We start from the raw sequence: 18,063 nt of genomic DNA, 5'->3' as shown, positions 1-18,063 counted from the left end.
GGGTCTTTCTTTTTTAATATTTCTTTACAAAGCTAATGAGAATGATATTTATTGGTAAACTGATGATATTACAGTGACTTTCTTATAACCAGAACTCTTTAAAAATGAGAAAAGAAATGTTTTATTTGGAACTTCTCATTTTCTTTTTTTCAGTTATTCTGTAGGTATAGTAAGTTACCGTTTATTAGTTATTGACACATTTCTTAGATCTGTTGATTGAGTTGGGATAAATATATAGATTCAAATGAGGGCTTTCAGTTTTCATTTACTTTAATGAGGGAGGGATCTTTTTTAAAAGGGTATGGGGTGGCCTTGGCCAGGTGTGGTGGCTCATGCCTGTAATCCTAGGACTCTAGGAGGCCAAGGCAGGAGGATCGCTTGAGCCCAGGAGTTTAAGGTTAATGTGAACTAGGCTGACACCACGGCCCTCTAGCCTGGACAACAGAACAAGACTCTATCTCAAAAGAAATAAAAATAAAATAAAATAAAATAAAAGGGTACGGTGTTAAAATTTTTTTGGGTGGATAGGATGTGTATGCCTTTCCAACATCAAAATATAAAAAAGTAGGCTGAAAAGTCCTTCGTAAACCCCAGTTTCCTATGCTTTCAGTTTCCATTCCCCAATAGATCATCACTGCTACTAGTTTTTTATTTATCTTTCCAGATACATAATTTTTATATATATGCAAGCCAGTGTGAATACGTTCTTCTCCCTCATCATATTCACTTAACAATATATTTTACTATATCAATATATAGAGAACTTCTCTTCTCAAAAACATTTGCATAGTATCTCATTGTATAGATGAACCATAATTTATTAAACCAGTGTCCTTTTAATGGACAGTTAGGTTGTTTCTAATATTTTGCTTTTACAAATAATGTTGCATTGGATAATGTTGAACACATTGTTTGGAAATATCCTTGCAAGGTAAATACCTAGAAATTGTCTTCTTGGGTCAAATAACATATACATCTTTTCTTTCTTTTCTTTTTTTTTTTTGAGATAGAGTCTTGCTCTGTTGCCAGGGCTAGAGTGCCGTGGCATCAGCCTCGCTCACAGCAACCTCAAACTCCTGGGTTCAAGCAATCCTACTGCCTCAGCCTCCCAAGTAGCTGGGACTACAGGCATGCGCCACCATGCCTGGCTAATTTTTTTTTATATATTTCTAGTTGTCCAGCTAATTTCCTTCTATTTTTAGTAGAGATGGGGGGGTCTCGATCTTGCTCAGGCTGGTCTCGAACTCCTGAGCTCAAACGATCTGCCCGCCTTGGCCTCCCCAGTGCTAGGATTACAGGCATGAGCCACCGAGCCCAGCCTAACCTTCATATTTCTGAATAACATGGTTATACTGATTTTTTTTTTAATTTTTCAGTTTTAGACATTCTTATTATGGAAGATGATTTAGTTTTCTTACATTTTCTACCCTCCTCATTCATCCTCCCCTTTTCCTTGATTCTATTGATAGGTAGATTTTGTAACACTCTGTATTACAAATTTAGAATAACTGTAAGTACCTTTGTGTACAACCCAATTAATCCTTTATTTGTTAGTGTGTCAGGTCTGTATAAATCCTGCCAGTGTGAAAAGTTCATGTACCCCAAGGCTTGAAAATCATACCCTTTATATCTTCAGAGTATTTCAGACCATTCCAGTTACTTAATTGCACACTATTTAAATTTAATAAAGTTGCTATTCCAAAACTCTAATAACACCTATAATTATGATCTATTTTCAGTAACTCATAGTCTTGGTAAAGTTCCATTTGTTTGTAAGGAAACTTGTATAATCTATGATTGGAACATTCCCGTTTTATGGAACACATCCTTCATAGCAGTTAATATCAGGCAATGTTTATTGAATGGTTATCAATAAGTGTTAGACATTGTTTTAAGAGCTACATTTGTATGACCTTATTTAAACCATATAACAACCCTGTGGGGAAGATGCTAGCATTATTTGCATTTTACAGATGAAGAAACTGAGACACAGAGAAGGTAAGTATTTTGCTTGAAGTCATTCAGCCAGTAAGTGGTGGGACTAGAATGGAAACTCAGGCAGTCTGGCTCGAGAGCCCTCACTTACCCACTCTGCTACACTGCCTCTATAACAATGATATACTCTGTCTCAGCAGAGCATGTGCTTTGGTTTGACATTCCACTAGTAGTGATGGATTTGTACTAACTAACCTATGTTTAACATTTCTCATCTTTTTTCCTGCAAATCACTAATTCCTGAAAATTTTATTTTTATTTTTTATTTTAGTGTATTATGGGGATACAGATGTTTAGGTTACATATATTGCCTTTTCCCCGCCCAAGTCAGAGGTTCAAGCATGTCTATCCCCCATCCTGAAAATTTTTAAAATAATTTTAAAATTTTAATAGTGGTAAAAAACATAATACGAAATTTACCGTCTTAACCATTTTAAAATATATAGTTCAGTAATGTTAAATATATTTACATTTTTGTGCAACAGATCTCCAGAATTTTTTTATCTTTGCAAAACTGAAATTCTGGGCCAGGTGCAGTGGCTCAGGCCTGTAATTCCAGTACATTGGTGTTTTTTTTTTTTTCTTTTTGTCTTTTGACAGTGGGACCTGGAATATTCCAGCACTTTGGAAAGCCAAGACAGAAGGTTCACTTGAGGCCAGGAGTTTGAGACCAGCCTGGGTAACATAGTGAGACCCTCACCTCTACAAAAAAAAAAAATTAGCGAGGTGTGGTGTCATACTTCTGTAGTCCTAGCTACTTTGGGAGGCTGAGGTGGAAGGATCGCTTGAATTTAGGAGTTCAAGATTACAGTGAGCTGTGATTGGGCCACTGCATTCCAATCTAGGTGATGAGAGCCAGACCCTGCCTCAAAAAAACACAAACAAAAAACCCTTGAAATTCTGTGCCCAATATTAAATAGCAACGTCCCATTTCTCTCTCTCCGCTCAGCCCCTGACAACTTCATTCCACTTTCTCTGTCTAAGAGTTTGACTGTTTAGATACCTCATGTAAGTGGAATCATAGTATTTATCTTCTTGTAACTGGCTTATTTCACTTAGCTTAATGTCCTCAAGGTTCATCCTGTTGTAGTGTGTGACAGGATTTCTGTCTTTTAAGGCTGAATGATGTTCCATTGTATGTTTATGTCACATTTTGTTTATTCTTCCATTGATGGACACTTGGGTTGCTTTTGCCTCTTGGCTATTGTAAATAATGCTATGATTTGCAAACACAAGTTTGCAAATATCTCTTTGATATCTTGCTCTAGGTTCTTTTCGTATTATACTCACAGGTGGGATTCCTGGATCATATAGTAGTTCTACTTTAATTTTTTGAGGAACCTCTATACTGTTTTCCATAGCAGCTATACCATTTTACTTGTCCACCGGTAGTATACAAAGTTTCCAATTTCTCCACATCTTTACCAACACTTATTTTCTGTTTGTTTGGTGGTTTTTTTATTTTTGTTTTTTGGGGAGTTTTTTGGGTAGCAGCCATCCTAGAGGTTGTGAGGTGATATTGTGGGGTTTTTTTGTTTTCTTAAGAGCACATGAGCTCTGCATCATTATTGTTTTGATTTGCATTTCTCTAATGATGAGTGAAACTGAGCATCTTTTCATAGGCTTGTTGGCCATTTGTGTATCCTCTCTGGAAAAATGTCTATTCGGCTCCTTTGCCCATTTTAAAATTGGGTTATTTATGTTTTGTTGTTGAGTTGTAGGTGTTCTTTATGTATTCTATATATTAACTCTATCAGATGTATGATTTGCAAGTATTTTCTCCCTTTCTATAGCTTTCTTACTCTCCCTCGGTTGCCCCATTCATCTGTGGATGGCCATTTGGGTTCCTACTACCTGTTGGCTATTGTGAATAATGCTACAATGAACATAAGTGTGCAAATATCTCTGAGACTCTGCTTTCATTTCTTTTGCATTCTGAGCTAATATTTATATGTGGTATGCGGTAGTGCATATTCTTTTACATGTGGATATTCAGTTGTCTCAGCACCATTTGTTGAAAAGATTTTTCTTTTCCTGTTAATTTTCTTGGCACCCTTGTTCAAAATAAATTGACTGTAAATGTGAGTGTTTCTGTGTGTACTCTTCAATTCTGTTCCATTGATCTATATGCCTATCCTTACTGCCAGTACCTTAAGGTGAATGTTGTTTTTTGAAGCATGAAAAGTCTTAAATTTTGATGAATTCCAGCTTATCAGTGTTTTTCTTTTATGAATTATATAGTTTGTGCTTTTGAAGAATTCTTTCACTAAAAAAAAAAATGAAGATTTTTCTCATTTTTTTAATTTTTATTTTGAGACAGGATCTCTGTCTGCTGCCTGGGTTAGAATGCAGTGGAATCATCATAGCTCACTGCAACCTCAGACTCCTGGGCTAAACCAATCCTCCTGCCTCAGCCTCTCAGGTAGCTGGAATTACAGTTGTGTGCCACCACACTCGGCTGATTTTTCCATTTTTTTAATCAAGATGGGGTCTTGCTATGTTGCTTAGGCTGGTCTTGAACTCCTTGCCTCAAGCATTCCTCCTGCCTCGGCCTCCAAAAGTGTTAGGATTATGGGCATGAGCCACTACACCTGGCCTCCCATGTTTTTTCTAGGAGTTTTACAGTTTTATTTTTATTTTGTTTTTTTTTCTTTTTTCTCATTAATGGGAAAGTAGTATGATGAATAATCATTTCCAATGGTGAACAGTTCTGTTAAGGTTTTAGACAGCAATAGTGTTTAATGGCAAGAGAATATTGCATATTTAAAGATGTAGTCTAATATATAAACATTTGTTAAAACATGTAAACAAAAATGTGAAATTCACATTTACAAAGTTATACAATTTAATCACTGTTGGAAGAAAATTTTTATAGCTTTTTTCTATTGGGAAAATTAGTTTATGTCAGTACCACACTGTCTTCATGACTGTAGCTTTATGGTAACTTTTGAAATCAGGTAGTGTAAGTCCTCCAAATTTCCAAAATTGTTTTGACTATTCTGGTTTCTTTGTATTTCGATATAAATTTTAAGATAAGTTTGTCAATTTCTACACAAATACTTGATGGGATTTTGCACTAAATGTATGTATTAAATTGGGAAGAATGTGAATATTCCAATTCACAAACATGGAATATCTCTATTTATTTAGATCTTTAATTTCTCTCAGCAATGTTTTATAATTTTCAGTGTATGAGTCTCGCACATCTGTTATATTTATTCCTAAGTATTTAATTCTTGATGCTATTATGAAAGTAATTGTTTTGTTAATTTTATTTTTGGTTTATTACTAGTATATAGAAATACAATTGATTTTTATGTATTGGTTTTGTTATTCTACCTCACTGAACTAGTTTATTAGTCCTAGCAGTTATTTTGGGGTATGTGTGTGATTCCTTAGGATTTTCTATATATGGGTCATGTCATTTTTTTTTTTTAATTTCTTTTTTATTTTTTGTAGAGATGGGGTCTTGCTGTGTTGTTCAGGCTGGTCTCAAACTCTTGACCTCAAGTGATCCTCTCATCTTGGCCTCCTAAATTGCTGGGATTACAGGTGTGAGCCACTGCACCTGGCTTCATCTTTGAATAAAGACATTTTACTTGTTCCTTTCCAATCTCAATGCCTTTAATTTTTTTCTTTTTTTCCTTCTCCCTTATTGCACTGGCAAGACCTTTCAGTATGTTGTTGAAAACAAGTGGTGAGGATGGGCATTTTTGTAGTGCAAAAGCCACCACCATATATGATACATAAATCAATGGGCATGCTTGTGTTAGAATAACATTTTATTTATAAAAATAGCAAGGCTGGATTTGGTCCTTGTGCCATAATTAGCTGTCCCTTTGCCTAGTATATGATCTCTCCTGGAAGATGTGTGCTTATTCTTTTTTTGTTGGATAGAGTATTCTTACTGATTTTCTGTCTGGGTTATTAATTTTTTAGGGGAAAAGTTTTCAATTAGCAATAATTAAGCCTCAGATAAACCTCATGGGCTACGATACTGCCACTGCGCAAAGCTGGGTTATTAATTTTTGAGAGTGAGATACTGACCCCTTTATTACTGTTGAACTCTTTATTCTTTCTGTCAGATTTTGCTTCATGTATTTTAGGTCTTATTGTTAGGTGATATATATTTATAATTGTTATATATTCCTGATATCATGACCCTTTTGTCATAATGATATATCTCTTTGTCTCTAGTAATATTTTCTCTCTGAAGTCTATTTCGTCTAATATTAAGCTCTTTTATTGTTACTGTTTGCATGATACATCTTTTCTTATCTGTTTGTATTCAGTCTCTTTATGTCTGAATCTGTAGTGTATCTCATGTAGGCAGCTTATACTTGGATCTTATTTTTTTCCATCCAGTCTGACAATTTTTGCCTTTTGAGTGGAGTCTTTAATCCACTTATATTTAATGTAATTTATGATATAGTTAGATTTGCCTCTGCCATTTTGATATTAGTTTTTTTGTATGTCTCTTGCCTTTTCTGTTTGCTTGTTCCTCTTTTATTGCCTTATTTGTATTTAATAGATATTTTTTAATTTCTTCTGTTGTCTTTTGTTTTTAATATTTTTGAGGTTTTTTTTTTTTTTAGTACTTGCTCTGGATATTACAATATTCATTTTAACTTATCACAGCCTATTTTAATTAAATTAATGGTAGTTTAATTCTGTAATATAGCTTCTTTCTTTTTCCTTCCCTTATGCAATTGCTCTTGTATGTATTATAATCTGTATTTGTTATGAACCCAACAATATAGTATTATTGCTGCTTTATGTCATCTTATATTTTTTAAAGAATTTAAGAGAAGAAAACTTAAAAATGTGTATTATTTGCTTTTCCAGGTGCTCTTCATTTCTTTGTGTGGATTTAAGTTACCATCTGGTGTCATTTCCTTTTAGCCTGAAAGACTTCCTTTAGAATTTCTTGTAAGTCAGATTTGCAATCACTGGATTCTCTGTAAGTCTTTGGGATGTCTGTATTTCACCTTCATTTTGAACGGTAGTTTCACTGGATATCACATTCTTGCTTGACAATTTTTCCTTTCAGCATTTTGAATATCCTTTCACTGGCTTCCCTTGTTTCTGATGGGAAGTCAGCTGTTATATTGTTGCTTCCCTGTACATGATTAGGCTTTGTTTTTGTTTTTGTCCCTTTGAAGAGTTTCTGTTTTTCTTTTTTTTTTCCCCCCTAAGGATAAGGATGGGAGGTACAAGAATTTTCTGTTTTTAGCTTTCATCATTTTCACTATGATATGTCTAGATGTGGATCCCTTTGTGTGTATTGCAGTTGTAATTCACTGAGCTTCCTGAGTGTGTAGATAGATTTTAAAAAATAATCAGTTTGGGCCAGGCGTGATGGCTCACGCCTGTAATCCTAGCAAGCTGGGAGGCCGAGGCGGGTAGATCGCTCGAGGTCAGGAGTTCGAGACCAGCCTGAGCAAGAGTGAGACCCCGTCTCTACTAAAAAATAGAAAGAAATTATCTGGCCAACTAAAAAAATATATATAGAAAAAAATTAGCCGGGCATGGTGGCGCATGCCTGTAGTCCCAGCTACTCGGGAGGCTGAGGCAGTAGGATCACTTAAGCCCAGGAGTTTGAGGTTGCTGTGAGCTAGGCTGACGCCACGGCGCTCACTCTAGCCCAGGCTCTGTCTCAAAAAAAAAAAAAAAAAAAAAAAAAGTTTGCATTGTTTGGGTCATCATTTTTGTCCTCTGGCTATAGAACCTCTACTTCGTATATATTGGTACATTTGACATTGTTCCAGAGATCTCTGAGGCTCTGTTTTTCTTAATTGTTTTCTCTCTGTCTTTGGATAATTTCTATTGCTCGTTCTTCAAGTTTATTGATTTATTTTCTTCTACTCTGGTATTCAACATCAGAATTTCTGTTTGGCTCTTTTAAAAAATAGTTTCTATCTCTTTGTTAAGATTTTCTGTTTGTTTGAGGCATTGGCCTCATATTTTTCTTTAGTCCTTTAAAGAAAGAAATTTGAAGTCTTTGTGAAGTCAGGCATTTAGGCCTACTTAGGGACAATTTCAGTTTCCTCTTGTTTTTTATCTCTTGGGTTTGGGTCATACTTTTCTGCATCTTTGCATGTCTAATAATTTTTTGTTGAAACTGGATATTTTACATAATATGTTGTAGCAACTTTGGTTTCCGTTTTTTTCACCTTCTGAGGGTTGTTGCTTTGTTATTGTTGTTTTTTTAGTAACTTGCCTTGACTAAATCTGTGGAATCTTTTTCTCGCTGTGATTTATTTATTTATTTATTTGTTTGTTTGTTTATTTATTTATTTATTTGAGACAGAGTCTTACTCTGTTGCCCAGAGTGTCGTGGCATCAGCCTAGCTCACAGCAACCTCAAACTCCTGGGCTTAAGCAATCTGTCTGCCTCAGCCTCCCAAGTAGCTGGGACTACAGACATGGGCCACCATGCCCGGCTAATTTTTTTCTATATATTTCTAGTTGTCCAGCTAATTTCTTTCTATTTTTAGCAGAGATGGGTTCTTGCTCTTGCTCAGGCTGTTCTCAAACTCTTGAGCTCAAACGATCCGCCTGCCTTGGCTTCCCAGAGTGCTAGGATTACAGGTGTGAGCTACTGCTCCTGGCCTGTTTATTTATTTATTTTTAAGAGACAGGGTCTTACTCTGTTACCCAGGCTGGAGTGCAGTGACGCGATCCTACCTTACTGCAGCCTCCATCTCCTGGGCTCAAGTGATCCTCCTGTCCTCCTGTTTCAGCCTCCCGAGTAGCTAGGACTACAGGCACACGCTACCATGCCTGGTTCGTTTTATTAAAAAAATTTTTGTAGAGATGGGGTCTTGCTATGTTGCCCGTGCTGATCTAGAACTCTTGGGCTCAAGCTATCCTCTTGCCTTGGCCTCTCAAAGTGCTGGATTACAGGTGTGAGCCACTGCACTTTGGCCTGTTTTTTTTTTCTCTTTTTTTCTGTCACCTTGGCTAGAGTGCAGTGGTGTCATGATAGCTCGCTGCAACCTGAAACTCTTAGGTTCAAGTGATCCTCCTGCCTCAGCCTCCCGAGTAGCTGGGACTACAAACAAGCACCACCACGCCCAGCTAATTTTTCTATTTTTAGTAGAGTCGGGGTCTTGCTCTTGCTTAGGCTGGTCTCAAACTCCTGGTCTAAAGTGATCTTCCCTCGTTGGCCTCTCAAAGTGCTAGGATTACAGGCATGAGCCACTGCGCCTGGCGCCTGTTTTTCAATTAAAAAAATAAAAAAAAAAAATTTAAGTCTGGCTTGCTCGAGTTACACTTATGTCTGCTAGCGTAGTGATCAGTTAATGATTGGTCAAATGTACTAAAACACCTGAGCCAGTAAAGTTTCAAAGTTTAGATATTTTAAAAGTCTGCTCTAACAGTTACTTTCCACTGGGCTCTCCCGTGTCTTTTCTGCCTCTCTCTGTACACAGGCTTATGATCAGCCAGAGATGTTTAGATAGTTTGGACCTGCTCCAGGATCTCTGTCATGAATGTGTGGAACACGTATCAAGGTCCCCTCTAGTCTCGTTTCTGGATTTTAAATTTCTGTCTAGTTGCTGGTCTATTTCTTGCACCAACTATGACAGTAACCTCAGGCTTGCTGAGCCTTGGTCTTGCTTATTTGCCACCAAGAATGCAAACTGCCTATGGGTGAGGAGTTTTTCTGTGCTTTGCTTCAAATCAAGTCAGTCCCTTCCTCCGTGAAACTGCTGGTTTTCATGACTTTCCACTGGGACCTGGGGGTGTATGATAGGAGCAGCCCCAGGCAATAGTGCCACAGACTCCCACTGTTCCTACCCCAAGTTCAGTAGTAGTTTCTTGTGAATAACCACAAAGAAGGTAATGTTTGAAAAAAGACCTGAAGGAAATGAGGAAGTATTCCATGTAGATATCCAGGGGAAGAACATTATGAGCAGAGGTAACACCTTCAGGGCCCTAAGGAGAGAACATACCTGGAGTATAAAAGGGATGATAATGGAGGCCAGTGTGGCTCCAGTGAAGTACTTGAGGTGAGAGGATAGCGGGAGGTCAGGAGAGGTAAAGGGAGGATGGGGGCAGGGCATTAGAACAGTTAAGACCAGTTAGAGCACTGTAAGGACTTTGGCTTTTATTTTTAATGAAATGGGAAGCTGCTGGAGGGCTTTGAGCAGCAGAGTTGGGATATAATCTGTTTTATAATTTTAAAAGCAGCTGAAATGAAATAGAAGTGGGAGAGTGATAGAATAGAAGACTCAGGATGCCAGTTAGGAGGCTATTATAATACTGATCACAGCAGTGTAGGTGAGATGGTTGTGACCTAAACAAGAGGGGTAGCAGTGGAGGTGGTGAAAAGTGGTCCAGTTCTGGATGTGTGTTTTAAAGGTAGAGCAGATGGGATTTTTTCTGATGGATTGGAGGTGGTAGGGAGTGAACAGATTCAGGTCTTTCTTATTTCAAGGGAATTTTCTTGTATATTGTCTGTGAATGCTTTCTGTTCCCTTTATTGAGTCCTATGATTTTTGAGTCCCTATATTGATTCCAGTTATCCTTAGATTGGATTATTTTTTGTGCTCTAACATTATCTTCTAGTCGCTTTTAATCTGTTTCTTTTTCTTCTGAAGGCTTTCCTTCATTCCATTCATTCTATTTTCATCTGTGTCTATTCTGCTTCTTGCTATTTCTGACTTCTTAATGGTGTTTGTTCAGTTTTTCTTTAACTTTGCAATCTGCTTTCTTTTCATTCTATTTTTATCATCTGTTTTCTAGCTTTTATTTTATTGAATTCAAATTCTTATTTGAAGTATTCAAATAAGTATTCAAGGGGGAATCTGATTTTGGTTTTGGGGGTTATATTATTTTATAGATTGGATTCTCCATCTGTTGCATGGTAATTCTTCTCATTGTCTTTCTCTTTTGTTATAGTAGGTTTAATAGTTGCTGTGTCATATTTTTTTCTTTTAATATGGGACGCTTCACGAATTTGCATGCTGTCCTTGTTGCAGGGGCCATGCTAATCTTTTCAGTATCATTCCAGTTTTGGTAAATGTGCTGCTGAAATGAGGACTGCTGTGTCTATTTTATTTATCTTTTCTATGTTGTGTGTGAACAGCTTTGGTTACACTTTTTGTTTGTAGCTACAGAGTATAGATGAAATACCTTTGATATGTTTACAAACTTATTTGGGACCTATCTGCCCCATTCCTACTCATGGCCTATGGTTAGTTGTTGACTGTTGCTTTCATCATCTTTTCCTTTTTGAGACGAGGTCTGGTCTGGCTTTGTTGCCCAGGGTGGTCTGAAACTGCTGGGCTCAAGTGATCCTCCTGCCTCAGCATTACCAGCAGCTGGGACTACAGACCCACGCCACAGCACTGGTTTCTTTAAGCTGAGGTGGCAAAGGTCATGAACCCCTTGCCCTTGAAAAATTCAGTTCTTTTTGGTGGATCTGAGTTCCGTTCTTTTTTCTAAAATCTCATTAAATGTGCCCTATCAAGCTCACTCTATCCAGGGGTAGATTCCATGTATTTCCATAGGCTTTGGCTGGTTTTCCCAACTTGGCTCAATGTTCTGGAAGATCATGAGCGTCAGATATTTGTCCTGCTTTTCCTGAGGTCCCACTGTGGTTTGTAGAGGTTCTTTCTCTTGATGGAATATATTTTTTAAACTTTCCCAAGATTACCAACTTAACCTTTCCTTCTCCTCTTTTCAATTTGGACAGTATTTCACATAAGGCTACTTTCCTTTCCTTCTTGCATTGCATCTTGTGAAATGTTTTTCCTGTCAGATGTAAGAGTTCTATAATCCTCCTCATGCTTTCTTTACCCAGAAATCTTGGGTGTGTATCTTTAAAATGTTTAGTAATATGGAAAAAATAGCATTTGTATCTTTGTAACTTAGAGAAACTTCCTGTAGTATTGACTAATTTCATTTTATTTTTTCAATTTTCCATATTAAAATTCCTTTGCACTCTCTCCACTGGCACTCCTCCCTGTATTTGAACTGTAAAGCCTCAGGAGAGGTTAGATATAGAAAATTCTAGAGGAAGAGAAAAGACCCTTGGTTTGGAAGGGAAGATCACGTGGCAAGAAACATCTTAGGGAGTGGTAAGAGGTATTATTTTCAATTGTGAAGCAGAGATGAGGAAGAGATATTTGAGATAAATACAGAAGATAAGAAGACTGAGAAAGCATGCTTTCTAAACTAAGAAGATGATCTGATTCTAAGATTAAGTTTTCTTAAGGAGAAAAATACTGCTTTTCAACAGCTATGTTCTTTCTAGAGTACTTAAAAAAAAAAAAAACCTAGTTTTGTTTAGAGAAATACAAAGTAAACCCTGTGGATATCTCTTGGAAATTTTGTATAGGTAGCCATTATTATAATAATGAATATGTGTTTGTGTTTTTCCCTCTAGAATCTCCCTGGAAAAAGAGACATGAATGTATGCAATGATACTTCCTGACAAGAAGTTGATACCAGAGAAGGAAAGCAGATTAAGAGCTAGTGAGCAGAATTTTGAACAACCAGGATTTTGTATTTATCACTTCTAACTAGACTTCTGTTGCCTGTTTAAATCAGAGATACCTACACTCAGAACCACAAAGCAAAAGGATACTTTTCTTCTGTATTTTTGAAGATCAAAGATACTGCAATGTCTAGGAAACAAAATCAGAAAGGTAAGATTACATGAGGACATAAATTGTTAAAAGTGTAGTTGTAGAGCAATGATCCCCACTTACCTCTATATATTTAAAAACTGTCCTAATAATGTATTTTGTATGGTTTTACAAGTATTCATGGATATTAGGTTATAGCTTTGTGTATTACTAGTCTGGGAATTAATTTGTCTAACAATTGCTTTTCTACTCATACAAACATCAAATTGTAGTATACTTACAGGAAAGCCAAATGCATCTTGAAGATGCATTTTTGGAGAGTGAACATGTGTTAGGGAGATGTGGTAGGAGATAACTTACTGCAGGGTATTCCACATCCTTTGAGTTGACATTTCACTGGAGAAAGGAAATGGAGCAAGAGTAAATGCTTCTGGTTTTTGTTTCCTTCTTTAGCTTTCCTTCCGGGACTGTTACTCTAGCTTCTTATCTAAAGTAAAATATAAGGTGCAGAGAGTCAGGAAATATCAAGAGTAGTTGTAATGAGGGGAAGGACAACAAAGGCTCTGTAAAACCTTTTCAACTTTCCTAGAATAGCTGCAAAAATTTAAAGAGACAAATTTAACAATAGCACTAGAACTATCATATGTTACTGGAATATATTTATTAAAAAAATGACGGTAGGTATCCTGACTTTCTCCCCCTCATTCAGTTTAATTTTCAGTTTAAAGTTGATGTTCTTTAATTCAGAACAAAGCTCCATAGATCCAGGTCTCACATGTTAAATTTCATGGAAACATTTTTAAACTTAATTTTGACTTGGCAGTTCAAAAAGCTCATAAAAGAATAATGTATCAGAGCTGCTTGTGCTTTTGAAAGCTGTAGTTTCATTGTATTGTATTTTCTTCATATAGACTTACTGTATGAAGAAAATCTGAGCTCTGAGGAATGGCTAGATTACTGAAGAAGCTGAATTATTTATGGAAAGAGATTTATAAACTGCAAAGTTTTTTTTTTATAACCTGAGTTTGTTTTTTCTTAGTCATCATAATTGTTTGTTTTTTTCCCAGTAATGCTTGAAACATTGAGCATCTGTTTTCCTCCTGCAAATGAGAAATACTGTAGTAAAAATAGGACTCTAGACTTGAAAATAAAATAATTTCATCTCAAAAGTTTAGCATTTAATTTTTCCTGAAAAAGTTAACTTCAGCAGATTGCTTTGATTTCTTTAAAACTGGAGTCTTTATTTCATGTCTGTTTTGCCAGAGCCATAAAAAAGTATCATTACTTTTTGTAATTGGTTAATTACTATAAAATGAACTTAAATTTTAGACCACATCATAGGCATTAAGTGCTTACTAATTTTGGTTAAACTTAGCCCATGTTTATATTTAGTTGGAAAGAAAACAAAGTTTATGTGTTAGGACTTTCTCTGAAACAAATCTATGTGTCTAATGATTTACATGTCTGATATTTGATCCAAAAAAGTGTAAAATATTACAAAATTTTATCTCATTTATTGATTTATACATTTAATTTTCATTGTTTTGGGTTTTATTAGTTCAAACAATCTATAATTATACTGATTTTATCATCCACTTAGTAGTTTTTGTTCTCCAGAGGCATCTCATTTACAGTCATTTTGTAATGAGTTATGATTTTATTTCACAGTAGACCATGTTTCCATATTTTCTGTTTGTCAATAATACTTGTAAATTTCTTATTTAATGAAATATTTAGAGAAGTTAAACTTGAATAGCTTAAATTAAGTCAGTTTCAATTACAGCTATTGATTGCTCCAAGCCTTTTAGCCATTACCTAGCAGAAGTCAGGTAGCTCAGTGCTTCTCAGAGTGTGGGCCATAGACTAGTGCCTGTCTGTGAGCTGGCGAAATGTATAGAAATGGAGAGTGTTTAGAAGCTCTTTTATAGCGATTTGACAGTGTTACAACATCTAAGCCCTTTTTAAAACAGCTTTATTGAGGCATAATTGAAATACCATAAAATTCACCCGTTATAGTTATATAATTTGATTATTTTTAGTAAATTTATGCACTTATGCACCATCACCACAATCCTGTTTTAAAATATGTTGTTTACCCCCCAAAATTCTCTTACCTGTTTGTGACTAATTCCTGTTCCCTACCGTAGTCCCAGGTAAACACCTATCTTTCTGTCTCTTTAGTTTTGCCTTTTCTAAAAATTTCATATACATAAATTAATATAGTATAGTTTTTATATCTGGCTTCTTTCACTTAGTGTAATGTTTTTGAGGTTCCTCCATGTTGTTGAATGTATTAGTAATTTTCTCCATTTTATTACTGAGTAGTATTATGGTTATATCGCATTTTACTTATCCATTTACCAGTTGCTATTCATTTGGATTATTTTTGCTATTATGAATAATTATAAATTATGTACATTTGCTTACAAGTCTTTGTATGGACATATGTTTGCATTTCTCTTGTGGAAATACCTAGGAGTGGAATTGTTTAACTTTTAGAAACTGCCAAACTGTTTTCTAAAGCGGCTGTACCATTTTACAATCCCACCAGCAATGTATAAGGGTTTCAGATTCTCTACATCTTTCCCAACATTTGGTATGATCAATTTTTTTATTATAAATATTAATATTTTAATAGCTGTGTAATGGTATCTCATTATGGATTTTTTTTTTTTTTGAGACAGAGTCTTGCTCTGTTGCCCAGGCTAGAGTGCCGTGGCATTAGCCTAGTTCACAGTAACCTCAAATTTCTGGGCTCAAGTGATCCTCTTGCCTCAGCCTCTCAAGTAGCTAGAACTACAGGTGCACGCCATCATGCCCAGCTAATTTTTTCTATTTTTAGTCACTTAGCTAATTTTTTTCTATTTTTTAGGAGAGACAGGGGTCTCACTCTCACTGAGGCTGGTCTTGAACTCCTGACCTCAACAATCCTCCTTCCTCGGCCTCCCAGAGTGCTAGGATTACAGGCGTGAGCCACCTCGCCCAGCCCTCACTATGGTTTTGATTTGCACTTCCCTAGTAACTAATGATGTTGACTATCTTTTCATGTGGTTATTGGCCTTTTGTGTATCTTTTTTGGTGAAATGCCTATTCAAATCTTCACTCTTTTTTAAAATTAGAGTCATATTGAGTTGTAAGAGTTCTTTATGTATTCTGGATACAAGTCCCTTATCAGGTACTTGATTTGCAAATATGTTCTCCCAATCTGTGACTAGTCTTTTAATTTTTTTAATGGTGTCTTCTAAAGAGTGAATTTTTTTTTTTTTTTTTTTTTTTTTTTTAGTAAAATAGAGATAGGGTCTCATCATGTTGCCTAGGCTTGTCTCGGACTTTTGGGCTCAAGAAATCCTCCCACCTCTGCCTCCTATGGTGCTGGGATTACAGAAGTGAGCCACAAGGGTGAATGTTTTCAATTTTGATAAAGCCCAGTTTATCTTTTTTGTTCTTTTATGGATTGTGCTTTTGGTATAATGTCTAAGAATTCTCTGCCTAACTCAGAGTTGCAAAGATTTTTTCCCAGGATTTTTATAGTTTCATCACATACATTTAAAAGTCTGTGATCCTTTTTGAGTTAATTTTTGTGTGAGGTATAACGGTCTAAGTTTACTTTTTTGTGTGTGAATGTCCAGTTGTTATAGCCCCTTTTGTTGAGGAGACTGTCCTATCCCCCCTTGAATTGCCTTGACACCTTTGTTGGAAATCAGTTGACAATAAATGTGAAGATTTTTTTTCTAGACTCCATTTTCTATTACATTGATGTGTATGTCTTTTGGTTTTTTTCTGAGACAGAGTCTCACTGTTTCCCAGGCTAGAGTGTCATGGCATCAGCCCAGCTCACAGCAACCTCAAACTCCTGGGCTTAAGCAATCTCCCTGCCTCAGCCTCCCGAGTAACTGGGAGTGCAGGCTGCAGGCGTGTGCCACCACACCCAGCTAATTTTTTCTATTTTTAGTTGCCCAACTAATTTTTTTCCATTTTTAGTAGAGACACGTGTCACTCTTGCTGAGGCTGCTCTCAAATTCCTGACCTCAAGTGATTCTCCCACCTCGGCCTCCCAGAGTGATTATAGGCATGAGCCACCACGCCCAGCCTGATGTATATGTCTGTCTTTATGCTAGTATACTGTCTCGGTTACTATAGCTTTATAGTAAGTACAGTGTAATAAGGAATATAAATCTTCCAACTTTTTTCTCCCAAAAATTTTTGTCTATTTTAGTTCCTTTACATTTACATATAAAGTTTATAATCACATTTTCAATTCCTACAAGGAGCTCTGCTTGGAATCTAATAGGGATTACACTGAATCGATAGGTCGATCTATGAAGAATTGTTATCTTAACAATATAGAGTCTTCTAGTCCATGAACTTACATATTTCTATATTTATTTAGATCTTAATTTTTCTTAGCAATGTTTTATAGATTTTAGTTTACAGGTCTGTACTTTTTTTAAGTTTATTCCTAAGTAAGTTATTCTTTTTGATGCTGTTGTAAATGGAATATAAGTACATTTGATTTTTGTTGTTAAGCTCACTTACTAATTCTAGTAGGTTTTTTGGTAGATAACTTAGATTTTCCATACATAAGATCATGTCGTCTGTGAATAAATTTTGTTTCCCTTTTCCTTTCCTTCTTGATGACTGTAGTTTTTTTTTTTTTCTTGCATTGCTTGAACCTTTGGTACTATGGTCCCCAATCCCTGGACTGTGGACCAGTATTCTTCTGTGGCCTGTTAGGAACCGGGCCACATAGCAGAAGGTGAGCAGGCAGGCCAGTGAGACTGAAGTTTCATCTGTATTTACAACTGCTCCCCATCACTTGCATCACCATGTAAGCTCCTCCTCCTGTCAAATCAGCAGCCGCGTTAGATTCTCACAGGAGTGTGGACCCTACTATAAACTGTCCATGCGAGGGATCTAGGTTGCATGCTCCTTATGGGAATCTAATGCTTAATGATCTGAGGTGGAGCCAAGGCAGTGATAGTAGCACTGGGGAGCAGCTGCAAATACAAATTATCATTAGTGGAGAGGTTTGACTGAATAATAAATGTAATGTACTTGAATCATCCCGAAACCATCCATATCCCTCCTGCCCTATCCATGGAAAAATTATCTTCCATGAAACTGGTCCCTCATGCCAAAAAGGTTGGGGACCACTGCTCTAACACATTGTTGTTGCAAAGTGTGAGAAGAGACATCTTTGCCCTGTTTCCTGTCCTGGGGAAAAACATGTAGTCTTTAACTATTAAGTGTGATGTTATCTGTAGGTTTTTCATGGATTCCCTTTATTACCTTGAGGAAGTCTTTTCTATTCCCAGTTGCTGAGTTTTTACATCAGTGGGTGTTGGGATTTTGCCCAATGCTTTTTTGCATATATTTCAGTTGTTCTTAAGTGAGATGATTTTGCCCCCTGGAAGGATATTTGGCAATGTCTGGAAACATTTTTGGTGATGACATATGAGCTCAGGAGCAGGGT

At 36.3% G+C, this 18,063-nt stretch overlaps 1 protein-coding gene, 1 non-coding gene and 1 pseudogene across 3 annotated transcripts in view; 1 reads left to right on the top strand and 2 right to left on the bottom strand.

Annotated features, from left to right (window-relative positions):
* Positions 1 to 18,063, top strand: part of SPATS2 (spermatogenesis associated serine rich 2) — a 102,381-nt gene that overhangs the window by 35,671 nt on the left and 48,647 nt on the right. For both annotated transcript variants that reach the window (XM_045554998.1, XM_045554999.1), the window contains exon 2: positions 12,389 to 12,650. In XM_045554998.1, coding sequence (XP_045410954.1) covers positions 12,626 to 12,650 — 25 coding nt within the window. In that variant the 5' untranslated portion in view covers positions 12,389 to 12,625. The remainder of the gene's footprint in view (positions 1 to 12,388; positions 12,651 to 18,063) is intronic.
* LOC123640812 lies at positions 5,926 to 6,010 on the bottom strand (annotated as a pseudogene).
* On the bottom strand, positions 10,934 to 11,041 carry LOC123640879. Its single transcript, XR_006736117.1, has one exon. It is a non-coding gene; the product is annotated as a U6 spliceosomal RNA (small nuclear RNA).

The sequence above is a fragment of the Lemur catta genome, chromosome 6, assembly GCF_020740605.2.
Source record: "Lemur catta isolate mLemCat1 chromosome 6, mLemCat1.pri, whole genome shotgun sequence".
Classification (NCBI taxonomy): Eukaryota; Metazoa; Chordata; class Mammalia; order Primates; family Lemuridae; genus Lemur; species Lemur catta.
This window is presented reverse-complemented; position numbering and strand designations above follow the sequence as displayed.